This window comes from Eucalyptus grandis, chromosome 10 (genome assembly GCF_016545825.1).
Source record: "Eucalyptus grandis isolate ANBG69807.140 chromosome 10, ASM1654582v1, whole genome shotgun sequence".
NCBI classification, from domain to species: domain Eukaryota; kingdom Viridiplantae; phylum Streptophyta; class Magnoliopsida; order Myrtales; family Myrtaceae; genus Eucalyptus; species Eucalyptus grandis.
In genome coordinates, this window is record NC_052621.1 from 23,785,950 (window position 1) to 23,801,125 (window position 15,176).

Genomic DNA, 15,176 nt, shown 5'->3' on the forward strand with positions numbered 1-15,176 from the left:
TGTGACAGGGTTCTAATTTTGGCCCGACCACATCTTCTAGTCCCTCTAATTCTCGCTTTCAGTGCAATTCGATCCCCCAGCTTTCTATTTCGCTTGACTGATCCTTCTAAATTGCCCCCTTTACGCAATCAGGTCCTTCTACCTAACGTAGATAACATGTTAACGTGTTGATTTATTGTTTATTTTGGATTGATCAAAGTTTTAGCTCTCTAAGCTCTTGTTAGTTTATGTAACATTTTTTTGATGGAATATTTAAATAATAAACCATGTTTTCGTCTTGTGAAATTTGTGAAATCACACTAACTATTCTAAAAGCTTAGGCTAATCAATGAATGAATAATTTATTGTTTAAATATTCTAACACTTCCTATCACATTCAATTTAGTCTTTTTACTTAGTACTAAGTGTGGATATTTAATTGGAGATTTTTAAAGGAACTAAACCCAGAGGCTACTATTGAGCTGGTGATGATCATATATTAACAGCAACTCATATTTCACCTAAAGCACGGGAGTCAAGTTCTTTGTGCCTTTGGCTTCCATGCGTTGTGTTCCCTCACCTTTAGGGCACTAAGTTAACAAGTTTTAACCATAGAAAATGTCTACAGTTGCTCTTGAGCTGCATTAATAAAACACAATAAATACAATAAATCTCCACCGGAGCCTCCCCAAGAAAAAAAAAAATTTACAAAAAGAACGAAATAGAGAAAACGCAGAAACTATCTGTATAACAAAAAAGAGACAAAACATAGACCAACCCAAAAACAAGGGTTGGGTGGTGAGGAGATTACTGTACAGGAAACCCACTTGAATCAATCAATCAGAATACGAGTTGTAGCTGTAGTCGTCGTAAAAGATGGCGGTTTCGCTGTTGCTGCTGCCGTCATCGTCGAAGTCGAAGGAGTCGTCGGAGACATAGGAGTAATAGTTGGAGTCAGGCAGGGGCACGCAGAGGAAGGTCTAGATGAAGAGGGCGACGCGACTCAGCTGGTGGAGAGGGAAGCAGCAGACGAGATTGAGCAGCGATGCTCACCTGCTCACCCGCTCCGTGATCGAAATGTAGACCGCGCTCTGCCACGCGCGAGCGGATTCGTGCGCAACCCTTAGTATTTGGACGGGCAAATACGTGCAGCATCATTAGTGGCAAATACGTGCAACACCCTTTTATGGCAATAATAAAGGAAGAAAGAAACTCAACACTTATATTTAAAAGAAAAGGATCTGGACGGGCTCGGCATCGAGCTCGAAATAAGCCGAGACCCCGCTCACCACCCACACCTGCCGAGCACAAAAGCCGGAGATTCAAGGTGGCGTGGTTCATCGGAGGAAGAGCAAAGAGCAAAGCGGCAATGGAGCATTTAGCACCACTTCATACACCCTCTCCACCGAGGATCTCGACAGGCTCACCACCGAGCTTGAAATAGCTGAGACCACCCACACCTGCCGAGCACAAAAGCTAGAGATTCAAGGCAGCATGGTTCGTCGGATGGTGGCCTCCCTTGTCCGTCGGAGGAAGAGCAAAGAACATAACGACACTTGAACGATTTTTCAATGGAGGGAGAGAGAGTTTCCTGATGGCACTCAAATTTTTCGTGGGAATGAGATGTGAAAGAAATATTTGGTGGGCTCCACCAAATATTTCCTACAAGAGGAGAGAGACAAGATAAGACCTCTCTCCTGCAAGAGGAGAGAGAAAACCCGCTACGCTTCTTTCTGAAAATAAAAGGAATGAGCTGACTCCTCTCCTATTTGCTTTAACCGTCTCTCTCGCTCACTCTCAATCTCTCTCGCTCGCTCTTAGTCGTGGGAATGAGATGTGAAGGAAATATTTGATGGGCTCCACCAAATATTTCCTTGCAAAGGGAATTCAGTCAATTTGGGACAAGAGAAGACCTCTCTCGTGCAGGAGGAAAGAGAAAACCCACTACGTTTCTGTCTGAAAATAAAAGGTACGAGCTAACTCCTCTCCTATTCGTTTTAACCGTCTCTCTCACTCGCTCTCCTCAGTCACTCACTCTCAAATCTTAGTTGCTCGGTCTCCTCAATCGCTCGCTCTCCTCAATCAGTCGCTCGCACTTTTTCCTTAGTCACTCGCTCTCTCTTCTCCATGGCTAAAGCAATCGCTGCCTAGAGAGAAGAGGCGACCATGCGCCTGAAGTTTCTAGAGTCATCAGTGAACCTATTATGGCAGCAGCTAGGCCACCTCTTAGCGTTCCATGTGATAGCATTGTCATGCATGCAGGCCATCACACCACCCACCCAACTGCGCTGCAAGATGGGATGGTTGCTGGCGGTTGTCGTTTTGTTGATTTTGCCGCCCATTCCATTTCCTTTTTCATGCTGTTGCGGCGCGTGAAGTATCGGTACCCGAAGCTTGCCGACATGGAGGAGTAAAGGCTCATTCTGCCGGATGACAAGCGGCTATATGATGTCAGAAGGCTGGCCGCAGGAGACGATTGATATATGCGGTTCTTGCCGGAGTTTTCTACATATTGTTCACGGTTGGATTCGCCAGCTTTTCCTAGAGAATGACCTGCTTTTAGAGATAAGGTTTTGGGTTTTAATGCGGTTTCTGCTGAATGTCCAAAGCTTGTCTCTTGCTTGGATGATGGCCGCTCCTTATTTCTTTTTAGGTTGTGAATACTCTGTACTTTATGTGGTTTGTAGGATGAGTCTAGGAAACACAGTTTTAGGTTGTGAATACTCTGTGCTTTGTGCGGTTTGTAGGATAAGTCTAGGGGGCACAGTGAACGGTCTTTTTTTTTCTGGTGAATACTTTGTGCAGAAAGCGAATATCACATAGTATCCACAAACCACACAGAGCACAAAGTATTGCGTTCACTGTGCCCCTAGATTCATCCTACAAACCACATAAAGCACAGAGTATTCACAATCTAAAACTGTACTCCCTAGACTCATCCAACAAATTACACAAAGCATAGAGTATTCACAACCTAAAAAGAAATAAGAAGCGGCCATCATCCAAGCAAGAGACAAGCTTTGGACATCTAGTAAAACGCATTAAAACCTAAAACCCTCTCTCTAAAAGCAGGTCATCCCCTAGAAAAAGCTAGCGAACCCAACAGTCGATAAGAACCACATATATCAATCGCCCCCGGCGGCCCAGCCTCCTGACATCGTACAGCCGCTCCGACAAAAGGAGCCTCCACTCCTCCATGTCGGCAAGCTCCGCGTACTGATACTCCACGCGCCACAACAACATGAAAAAGGAAATAAAATGAGTGACAGAAATCAACAGAATGACAACCGCCGACAACCATCCCATCTTACAACGCAGCTGGGTAGTTGGTGTGATGACATGCACGCATGACAGTGCTGCCACATGGAATGCTAAGAGGCGGCCTAGTTGCTACCAAAATAGGTCCACCGATAACTCTAGAAACTCCAGGCGCATGGTCACCTCGCCTCCTCTCTCTAGGCAGCGATTACTTCATCCATGAAGGAGGAGAGAAAGCGAGTGACTGAGAGCAGGCAACTAAAGAGAGAGAGCGAGCGATTGAGTGAGGAGAGAAAGCGACTGAGGAGAGCGAACGACTAAGAGACAGAGACTGAGAGTGAGAGACTAAGAGCGAGTGACTGAGGAGGAGTCAGCTCGTACCTTTTATTTTCATAAAGAAGCGTAGAGATTTTCTCTCTCCTTCTGCAGGAGAGAAGTCTTGTCTTGTCCCACTGTTCGGTCAACAAATTGACCAAACTCCCTCTGCAAGGAAATATTTGGTGGAGCCCACCAGATATTTCCTTCACATCTCATTCCCACAACTTTCCTTCACATCTCATTCCCACGACTGAGACAGTTAAAACAAATAGGAGAATTGTCAGCTCGTACCTTTTATTTTCAGAAAGAAACATAGTGGGTTTTCTCTCCCCTTTTGCTGGAGAGGACTTGTCTTGTCCCACTGTTTGGTCAATAAATTGACCGAACTCCTCTGCAAGGAAATATTTGGTGGAGCCCACCAGATATTTCCTTCACATCTCATTCCCACGACTGAGATAGTTAAAACGAATAAGAGAATTGTCAGCTCGTACCTTTTATTTTCAGATTTTATTTTCAGAAAGAAGCATAGCGGGTTTTCTCTCCCCTTTTGCTGGAGAGGACTTGTCTTGTCCCACTGTTCGGTCAATAAATTGACTGAACTCCCTCTGCAAGGAAATATTTGGTGGAGCCCACCAAATATTTCCTTCACATCTCATTCCCACGACTGAGAGTGACTGAAAGCGAGAGACGGAGAGCGAGAGAGCGAGCAAGAAAGACTGTTAAAGCTAAAGTGAATAGGAGATGAGTCACCTCGTACCATTCCATTTATTTTCAGAAAGAAGCGTAACGGAATTTCTCTCTCCTCCTGCAGGAGAGAGAAGTCTTGTCTTGTCCCATTGTTTGGTCAATAAATTGACCAAACTCCCTCTGCAAGGAAATATTTGGTGGAGCCCATCAAATATTTCCTTCACATCTCATTCCCACGACTGAGAGCAAGCGACTGAGGAGAGAGAGAGAGACGGTACAAGCGAATAGGAGAGGAGTCAGCTCATACCTTCTACAGGAGAGTCAGCTCGTACCTTCTACAGGAGAGAGGTCTTCTCTTGTCCCACTGTTCGGTCAATAAATTGACCGAACTCCCTTGCAGAGCCTTTTCAATTACATTAGATCCTTGTGGCTGTGCAAATGAATTTAGATTCCATTTTCCAGTTACAGCTTCTTTCCTCTTTGTTTGATTAGTTATTAGTCTGGCTGTTGCAGACTCAGAAGACTTCGTGTCAGCTTTAACAGCAATCTCGCGATCTTTTGGTAAGTTGTGTTCCATTGTGTCGATGTCCTGAATTTGATGACCTGTAAAAACCTGTTGTGAAATCATCTCTCCCAAACCTGAGGACTTCTTCTTGGGCTTCAACTCCAGAAATATCCTCTTCCACATCAGACGGCCAGCCAGTGCGAGGAAAATCAGTTTGTTCTGCAACACTGCAAAGAAATAACACATCAGGCACTGTAGCAGCAGTGAGTTGAAGAGGCCTAACATGTTGACAACAGATTTAATAAGGTTCAACAAAATCAACAAAGCAAGTAGGAGAGGGCAGAGGAGAATACCAGGCAACATTGAACATCTTTCCTTCTAGAAAGACAAAAAAGGATGCAAAATGGCGAAAGGTCCTTTTGTTCCTCAACTCCAAGTTGAACTTTGACTTTCTCATGCATGGATACTTTGTCAGTGCAAAGCCCCAGGATTGAATTGTCGTCACCATTTTCTGACCACAATTGAATTTTTAAATCTTCTCAGTACAGATTGGTACTTACAGCAAATAAGAAGATCAAAATACATGAAGAGAACAACAGGCATCAGGAGACTGTCATCTGCATAAGTTGATAAATGTACCACTGCCCCATCTTCTTTTTGCTACTCTTAACTTACAATACACCATGTTGACTCCAATTCTGCACCAACTACTCTACCATAAACCTACCTTCGAAAACGAGAAATCCAATCATTCCGAAAAGCTTCAGTTAGGAATCCTCCACTAATGCCATTCACTCCAAGTCTGATCAACAAGAATATGAACCAGAAATACTTGAAACAGTAGAAATTGCATAAGCGCAAGAACATGTAGTTATCTCATCCTCGTGAGAACATTAGCACTTTCAGAACTTTGATAAGGAACGGACAGAGTTCATATCTAATCTTCCCGAAAAATGAATGCAAACATAGATTAACTAGCAAATAATGTATTAAATGAAAATGATTACAAATTTCTGCAAGTCAATATATAAGTCCATCTATTAACTATAACCTCATGTACCTTGAAGCTCAATTCTTGGAAGCCAGTTATCTCGATCAATATCAACAAGTACTGCTTCATTCCTCTCCTCACCAAGTGACCAACTGAACAGAATAATGTGCTGGTCCGCATTTTTTCTGTTATCTGCAATTGCAAGCTTGCTGAAATTATAGAGAAGAAGAAAAGAGGTTAGCCTTTATCTGCTATGCAAGATCATTTCCGTGGATACTGCAGAAGGAAAAAGTGAAGTAGCTAATCTCTGACGGTATCATCAAAAGTCAAATATCTATACATAAGTAGGAAAAAAGAGGAAATCTGTCCGTTTAACTTTCTCATGAGATCAATGTGCTATTAGAACCAAAGCAAGAAGTTCAAATTTGCAAACAGGCATGTAACTCAAGATAATTTGCCAATTGGGTTATTTCCATGACGGACCTCAACAAGGATCAAGTGAGATAATTAGACCATAATCAGGGCTTTGCACCAGACACGAGAGATCAAAAATCACATATTAAATGGCCACAAGTCCCAAATTTTTTTTTTTTTTTTTTTGAAATATTCTATAATTATAACTCTCTCAAACAAGATATACTAAGGAATGCAAGCAATCAGAATTTCAATGACAGATGAAAGAATAAAAAATATGGAGAGAGTAAAAATTAGGACATTACCATTGTTCCAAATAGCTGAAGAACAGATGCGGCCCACATCCTGCAGGAATAATATCATCCACAATTCCAGGGAAAACATCACAAAAGGACTGCAGTACTGCCTTAGAAGAAGCCTACATAAATGAATATTACCAAAATAATTAATGAAACCATCATATTGCCACATAATCAGAATGAACAAAGGTGGTTTGTAAATTTAAATTTTTGGACACAGTCCTGAGGATGCCATTCAACGGGATCAGCATCCCCACATTCAAGTATGTTGCTACACATATAACAAACAGCAAGCCATCATTTGCATGTCATCAAAGGAAAATGGAAAACTATTGAGACATAGGAATATGCCCTCTCCTTCAAATCCTAGTTGCAACATCTAGCAGCCATGGACTCGTTTAAATATTTGTAGAAACTTTGTATCACCCAATACCAAGTGCACCAAAAACTTCTCTTTTGTCACCAATGACATCTTGGGACGATAAAATTTTGATTAGAACATAAATTTTAAGTATGGCACAAGAAAAAAATAACTATGTCACAGGATTCCACAGGAAACAATTTAATTACAGGAGGAATTTGGAAACCATCACAGCAAGAATTTACAATACAAGACGACAAGGTAATCGAGGGACCATGAAGATCAGTGCAACCAGATCTAGTAAGTAAATACTGAAACTACTTCAATTCCAAGCCAATTACCATATAATCATACTGAAATCAAGTTCAGAAAAATCACTTGTTAATTGTTGAGTATACAATTTAATTTTTCTAGTTACTAAAGGAGGTTGCTCATTAACCTCTCTTGCTGCTTAATGATGACGACGACGATGATGATGAAAAAAATAACACTAATAATATTTGCCATATATTTTTAAAAAATTAAACAATTGATAGTGAAAACTGTGTCAATAATTGTTTCACTCACAAGAAAAAACTCGCCATCTCTTGTCCTGATCACTTGCAAAAGATAACTCTCCTCCATGCCATCTGAGGTAAGTTGAAAGCACCCTAGAACGATGCAATCGCGACGAACCCACCTGAGAGAATCCACTGACAACATGGTACAAGAAATTTTCAGTATTGCAGATATTAACAAGGTGGGAAGATAACTAGACCTCAAATCTTAGGGTATAATCAAACTAGAGAGCATATAAATCTATTCTTCCATACTTATTAAATATAATACCAACAAAGAATAACAGAAGCTAAGCTTGACCAAATGAAAGCGATAGATACAATTTAACGTAGTCATTAAGTAATTGGCAATTGACCTTCTGAAGAGCAAGTCCTGCTGACAAGTCTTGACCCAGGTCAAATTTACAACCTGCTTTCTAAAGTAACCTGAAGAGAAGTACTGCATGTGACATAATGACATGATGCGCACAACAGCTTTTTTTGGGGGGTAAATGTTTTCTTTGATAAGTGATGAACACATAAATTGATATTCTCACTTGGGTTTGCATTTGGAGAAGGCCATTACTTCAAGCATATTTTTGACAGCCAAGATTTTTCTTTTAAGAGATGGAATCGCCAGAAACAAAAGAGATTCTACACAAACCCATGAAACAATGTCAAAATTTTGCTTTCTCGGCAATGGTGAGAAATTAACCAAGCAAAAATTCAGATAATCTCTGTATCATGAAAGACACTAATAACCCTAGAAGCCGGACAACTTGGACACTGAGAAATAATTGTTATTTAATCTAATTAAGATAGCTAAATTCATTTCTTGTAGAGAGGATTTTGATATGTAGTCACCGAAACATTTTGGTAGTGCAGATTGCCTGTAGATGCTTTAAGGACATAACAAGTTATCCCGCTCATCCATCTACAATAAGAGATCCCTGTGTTTTCTAAAAGCTCCAATGTTGCATCATATCCGGTCCCTTGGTTTCATTACAGACTAAAAAACTGTTGTCCATGCAGTCATATATTCTGCTTTTCCCTCCTTCTAGGCCCACCAAGTAGTAATATCTACAAAATATGGGAAGGGCCTTGCCGATAGACAAATGATGGTAAAAGTAATTCTAACTGCCGCTGTTTACCTGGTTATGAAATCCTAAGTGACAATGATCTGACATCTGCAGATGATGGCATCACATCATTAAAAAAATATGCTGAACATTCTGTCAAGATGATATGGGAACATGTTGGTTCAAATTTCACTGTCTAGAATCATCTACATGGAACATAGAACCCGAATACCATTCGTCAGAAAGTGAATTTGGCAAAAGAACTCCTATTGCACCTTTTCCTAGTTTGGTCTAGCATCCCACAAAACCTTAAAGACCAAAGTTATTCTTTAGAAAGAATTCAAGTGTGAGCAGAATGCATATATGAAAAATAAAAATAAAAAACCCTTGCTCATGCAAACATGGAGCAAACTTTATCTGAACCATATTATTTATCCAAAATTTAGCCTCGGTGAAAGATAACAGCATGAATGATCATCTTCCAACTAACCTCTTGCTCAGGGTTACAGGAAGGTATGCCTTCAGATAACAAACTATGAGCAAAAATTCCAGACACAAACATCTGAATTTGAACATCAGAGCCAATGTACCTTTCACACTAAAGTCATTAGGCTCCCCTGTCCATGGTTGGAGTGACAATGCGATGTGCAACCTCTCATTTAATTTGGATGAAAGAATGCTTAGGCTGTTATCCCTCGCCACAGCAATATAATCATCTTTTGCACTGCAGTCAACTAAAAGGAGAAAGGCGTAAACAGAGAATGAAGAATAACGAGAATGACTACGCTAATTTTTTATGTTTGTTTTAAGGCATTACTGTCCAAACAAATAATTACTACGCCATAAAGCAACATTAAAGTAAACAGGAAGAACTTTACCAAACTAAACAAAACATGATGGTTAAAGTACTCTAATAGCATACATTGTGAAAGCCAGAGAAAAGTTCGTTCCAGAGCTCACTGTAGTATGAAAAAGTAATAGAATGATGAAAGTTTGTACATTTGATCCAATTGTGGAACTATCAGCAAGAAATTTTCTTGTATCAGATAACAATCAAGATTTGAACAATCTCCCATGACCACACAATGTAAATGAAGACAGCATGCTAAGAGAAAGCTAAGCGCAAGCTTCACGTTAATTCTTCCTGCCACATAAAAAAAGCTATTTCATGGAAATTTCAAATTTAATCAGAGATCAACAGATGAACCAGCATTCATAATACGTATTCTTCAGTTCATCCTCTGAAATTCAAATATTCAGCACTAGATAAGTTGGTCTCTCAAACTCAGAGAGAAAATGACACATTAAAATAGAGTCCATGTTCTTGAGCATGAATTGATACTAAAATAACCACAAAACGGGCGGCATTATCGTGCAACAAATAAGTAATATGGCATAAAGTAGCGTGCAGGAAGTAAACAGAAAGGACTTTACCAAACTAGACAATACTTAATGGTTAAGGTACTTTACAAGGATACTTTGTGAAACACAGCAAGATTCATTCCAGAGCTCATCACAGTGTAGGCAAATACACTGATCAACAAAACACTATGTTTAATCCAATTATGGAACTTTCAGCAGCATACTTTGTTGGATCAGGTAGCCATCACAGGTGAATGCTCTCCATAATCAAAGGATAGAAATGGAAACGGCGTGCTAAATTTATAGAAAATCTGAACGCGAGCTTCACGTCAACTCTGTAAGTAAGAAAAGCTATTCAATTGTACTTTCAAGTCAAGGCTCAACAGATGCAACAGTATTGGTAATATGTATAATTTAGTTTATCCAAAATCAAATAATCAGCAATAGCTAAGTTGGTCTCTCCAAGCCAAGGGGATAAAGGACACGGTGAGATAGTCTCTTTTTTTTTAGCATGAATTGATACAAAAACCTTAAAAATCAAACCAAATCACAATGCAAATGGACAATAATAAGTAATACAACATAAAACAGCATTGCAGACACTAAACAGAAAGAATTTCACCAAACAAGATAAAAAAAAAATATGGTTAAGGCACTCTTCTACAAGAATATTTTGTGAAAGCCAAAGCAAGATTCACTCCAGAGGTCATTTTGATATACTGCAATGTCAGAACAATCAACAATCCACCATGTTTTCCTCAATAATATCCTTTATTATCTATGAAAAACGATCGACTGCGTTTGATCTTCTCATGGAACTTTCAGCACCCAACTTTCTTGGATCAGATAGCTTTCCTGATTAAACAATCTCCCATAAGCACACAATACAAATAAAGACAGCATGCTAATTTATTAGAAAAAGAGTAAGTGCAATCTTCACATCAACTCTATCGGCCACACAAGCAAAGCTATTAGGTGGAACTTTCAAACTTTCATTAATGCTCTACTGATGCACCAGCTCTCATAATATCTACAGTTCAGTTTATCCTCCTAAATCCAAATAATAAGCAGTATATATGTTAGTCTTTCAAACTCAAGGGAAGAAAAGGACACAAATTGAAACAGAGTCCATGTTCTCGAGCATGAATTGATGCCACAATAGAGAAGAAACGTGGACATCAAGGGTGACAAGCAACAAAGTCTCTACAAAACAAACTTTTTTTAAACTACCACTCATAAGATGCAGAGCCTAAGTAAAGAAGTTCTTGATTTTTAAATGCGTACCTGCATCAACATTATCCATTTTAAAGGTCCATCAATGCTCCCAAGATAGAGGTTCCCGTGACTTGTCAGAAGAATGTATGAATTTTGTCTCTTCTTTAGCCACTTCATGTCCTTTACAGAACTTTCTTCATCAATTGAGCAGGAAAAAAAAGGTAGTTGCTCCTGCACGATTGAAGAGCTCAATTAGAAGCAAACCCATGTCAGATAGCATATATGTATTACTCCTTTATGAAAGAAGAACAAAAGTCAAAGACAACATAATTCCATCCAATATAATTTGAAATGCATGATGTTAGTAACTGCACATGATGTTACCGAATAAGAGGAAGCTTTCTCTGGGCCCATTTGATTTGGCTTTGGGGAAATGCCTTGGGATAATGCAAATACTTTGAGGTAAAGAAGGTTTTCTGAAATGTTACACCGTTTGATAAATTGCAGTCTCAAATAGCATTGAAAGGTGTTTAGCCATTTGGCAAAATTAACATTTGTAATGGGCTTTTGCTTTTATTTTTATTTTTATTTTTAAATCTGAAAATCAAATCCAGGTCGTGACCTCAGGCGACGCCGCTGGAGGCGCGACCTCAGGCGGCGTCGCCTGGGGTCCGCGCGCGCCAGGCGACGCCGCCTGAGGTCCGCGCGATCCACGCCGCCTGGGTCCGCGCGACCTCAGGCCGCCAGATCTGGCGGTCTGGCCGCCGGACGGCCAGATCTGGCTTCTGCGACCTCAGGCGCCTGAGGTCCGCGCGACCCAGGAGGCGACAGGCGACGCCGCCTGGGTCGCGGGTCGCTCCACCCCCAGGCGGTGGTTACCGGGGACGCGCGACCCTCAGGCGGCGGTGGCGGCTGCCGGAGAAGCCCGATGGGCGGGGAAGAAGAAGATGAACAAGGAAGAAGAAGACGAGAAGAAGACGAAGGGGGAAGAGAAAATGAACACCTCTCCTAGCATTCAGCTTTTGGCAATACTCACATTTGGCAAATATTTTTGAAAGTTGATTTGCCAAACGCAAAAAAAAAATTCCAAAGCTCCTTTTAAATCAAACGGGCCTTTTGTCAAAGTGTTTCAATTACTTTGTGTTAAATCAATATATGTACTAGCCTAGCAAATACTTCGCATGCAAAGCCTTACGGAGAATAAAGATGAATAAGGGGATAAAAATGCAAATTGCAAACGATCACGGCCTGTTTCAAAATATGGTTTAGATTTTCATACATGTGCAGTACATAAATGCACAAAAGTCGGAAATTGTTGATGTAAGAATAAATCAGATGAATTACCAATTTTGTACATTAGTCTATGTGCCCACAAAATGAGGCTCCAGCTAGACCAGGATAATAAAATTCAACTAGGCCTCCACATCTATAGGACTGTTACTCATTACAAAGGGAGGATACTGTCCACCTACTTCATTTTGGTTCATAACTCCGGCTTTATTACGGATAACTTGCACCGACAGTCGTTTGCAGATACCAAAAGAAAGCGCACGTAACTAGAGATATCTCAATTCCCAGAAGCCAAAAGAGCATATATACAGGAAAATGTCCAAAACGTAGGGCCAGCTATACCCATTCCCAATCTCAACCGAACGTAACAAAATAGGCATCACTTGCCAATCGGTCAGCTTCTTCCAAGAATTCTCGATGAAAATGCTCAGAAAAGAATCACAACATGACGAGAAAAACTCAACCTTTTTATAAAGAATCTCCACACGTAGGGACTAGGGAGTGTAACTGGAAAAGGAATTCCGGCCCCAAAAGTTCCAAGCCTTGTTCTCAGATAAACACAAAGCATGATCTCAGGAAAGGAGACTTGAACTGACCTTATTGAGAAGCGAATCGACTGAGAAGAAGTTGACAGTTCCCCCAACAGAAGCCGCAAGTGTGGAAGAATCGGGAGAAAGCCAGAGCAAGCCGACCGCCCCAGAGGTACGTCCACGACGCTGAGTTCCAGCACGGAAGATCGGCTCCCCTTCTCCTTCATCTCCTTCGCGGCCTCCGCCACATCCCCGGTCCTCGCGACACAGAATCCTACGAAATGGGAACACGATTATTAGCACCGAAAACGCGCCGCCACGGACGATCAATTTGAGCGGACGCATTGAGATCTACAACTCAACGGAGGGGTGGGCCACGAAGACGAGCCGGAACCGCTCGGAGACTGCGAGCGGCTGGGACGGGAGGCAGCCAGGGTCGTAGAGCTCGGGACCGCCGCCGCCGCCGCCAGTGGGCCTGACCGGGACCGGCTCGCCGATGCAGTCATAGAAGAAATCGGAGGCCTCCACGTGCTCTCCCTCGACCTCGTCCTTCACCTCAAACGTCGGGGCCATGGCTGGAGACCGGAGTTTCGGTGAGGATGGCTGAGCTCGGAGGATTACGTTCAGCTTATAGTTGGAGGAGATGAAGACGGTGTGCGAGGGAAAAAATATTCAGTGGTTCGCAAGCCCACGTCATGACATGTGTGCTTATTTGCTGATATCTATTTAGATCCTGACACGTACTGACATGGAAATTAAAAAATTAACTTTTCTCTCCTCAACCTCCGCTCCGCCTGGGCTTAGCTATCTGCTTAGCTATCTCCGCCGCCGCCGTCATCCTTGAGCACCGCCCCACCGTGGCCAAAAAACCGACGTGTTTGTAAATTTTTCTATCTCACGATATGTTCCTGACATAAATAACATACAAAGTCAGAAAAAAGGAGGTGACGAGACTTGGAATGGACAACTCAAAATCAAACGAAGGCTGACCACCATAATTACACGAGACTCAAGAGGCAAGGTCTCTAAACAAGTCCTTTATTTCAATGGTTTTCAGATTTTTCGCCCCATTTTTGTAGAATCCAAATGCAAGTTCAACACCAGGCACCACAAGTAATTCAGTATATGGATAGAAAAAATAAGGGATATGTTCACTAAAAGTTTTAAAACTTATTACAAAAGTATAATTGGATCCTAAAATTTGTCAATATAGTGTAATTGAGTCATTTCGTTAATTCCATCTAGCTTTGTTGACAAAAAATGCCAATATGAGTTAATATTTTCTCTCTTCTACATGGTAATAACATGGCTAACACACAAAACATAAGGCTAAAATGACATTGTTTTGGTCCAAATTTGATTAACTCTCCCTTAGATCGACTGGCCCTTGCCTACCATCTGCGAGGGTTGGTGGGGCGGTGGCGGCGGTGCCCTCGCCGCTTGCTTTTCTTCTTCTTTTGTTTTTTAAAATTAAAAAAAAATTAGCTTAGTTTTTACTTAATCTAAATAAATTTTGTATTAAAATTATATTTAGACCAAAACAATGTCGTTTTAGTCTTATGCTTTGTGTTTTAGTTACATCAGCATTTTCCATTAGCCAAGTTAGATGGAGTTAACGGGAGAACTCGATCGTACAAATTTGATAATTTTTATTACTCAATTGCATATTTTACAAAATTTATAATCAAAATGCACTTTCGTTATAAGTTTTAAAATTTTTAGTAAATGTATCCCAAACAATAAAGATCAAGGCCAGGGTCAGAATTGAAACGCTCAGAAAATGGTGGGCCAAAAAGAAAGGCCTTGAGAAGATCTATAAATAGCCCCAAGTCCAGCGCATCACAAAAAAAATTTGGCTGCCTATAACCTAACATCACTTAGGCCCCTTCTCAAGTCAACTTCACCGATTGTGATAGGGTCTAATTTTGGCCCAACCGCATCTTCTAATCCCTCTAATTCTGGCTTTCAGTGTTATTTGATCCTCCATCTTTCTATTTTGCTCAACCGAGCCTTCTAAATTGCCCATTTTATATAATCAGGTCCTTTTATCTAACACAAATAACATATTAAAATGTTGATTTATTATTATTATTATTGGATCAGTAGAAGTTTTGGCGCTCTGGGTTCCCCTCAATTATGCAAAATCTCTCAAAAACCAATCAAAATTCTTTTAAAATGAATAATGTTCAAATCCATAATTAATGGGACTATGTTTCACCGTCCCAATTCATAGTTCTTTAACCCATCACTTGACTTATGACATTAACATCAAGTCCATTTCACAGCAAAATGAGCATATATAGTCTCACATGCAGTAGGTCATGACTCGTAATATATTGATCTAATTCTTTT

The 15,176-nt window shown here is 40.8% G+C and overlaps 1 protein-coding gene across 11 annotated transcripts; it reads right to left on the bottom strand.

The window, feature by feature from the left end:
• Window positions 1-591: 591 nt before the first annotated feature.
• LOC104422327 (nuclear pore complex protein NUP214) lies at window positions 592-13,495 on the bottom strand. Of its 11 annotated transcripts, none has more exons than XR_005547141.1 (9): window positions 11,389-11,999; window positions 11,074-11,235; window positions 9,018-9,161; window positions 7,380-7,504; window positions 6,458-6,570; window positions 5,808-5,947; window positions 5,101-5,258; window positions 4,575-4,974; window positions 592-1,101 (listed from the first exon to the last, which is right to left on the bottom strand). XR_005547141.1 is itself a non-coding variant. In XM_010034622.3 (9 exons), the coding sequence occupies exons 3-9, from the start codon at window positions 11,090-11,092 to the stop codon at window positions 4,957-4,959; spliced, it is 717 nt and encodes a 238-aa protein (XP_010032924.1). In that variant the 5' UTR covers window positions 11,093-11,235; window positions 12,891-13,098; window positions 13,180-13,488; the 3' UTR covers window positions 592-4,956. The 11 variants fall into 11 exon arrangements, 4 of the variants coding, with proteins under 4 accessions (XP_010032924.1, XP_039159908.1, XP_010032923.1 ...); XR_005547140.1 differs by having other exon boundaries at window positions 592-1,439; XR_005547139.1 differs by having other exon boundaries at window positions 4,550-4,974.
• Window positions 13,496-15,176: the final 1,681 nt, after the last annotated feature.

Coding starts and splice junctions, on each gene's coding strand:
- LOC104422327 (XM_010034622.3), bottom strand. Junction 7,505..9,017: donor TAATGACTTTAGTGTGAAAG/GTACATTGGCTC, acceptor CCATGTTGTCAG/TGGATTCTCTCAGGTGGGTT. Junction 5,259..5,807: donor TCCAAGAATTGAGCTTCAAG/GTACATGAGGTT, acceptor AATTGTGGTCAG/AAAATGGTGACGACAATTCA.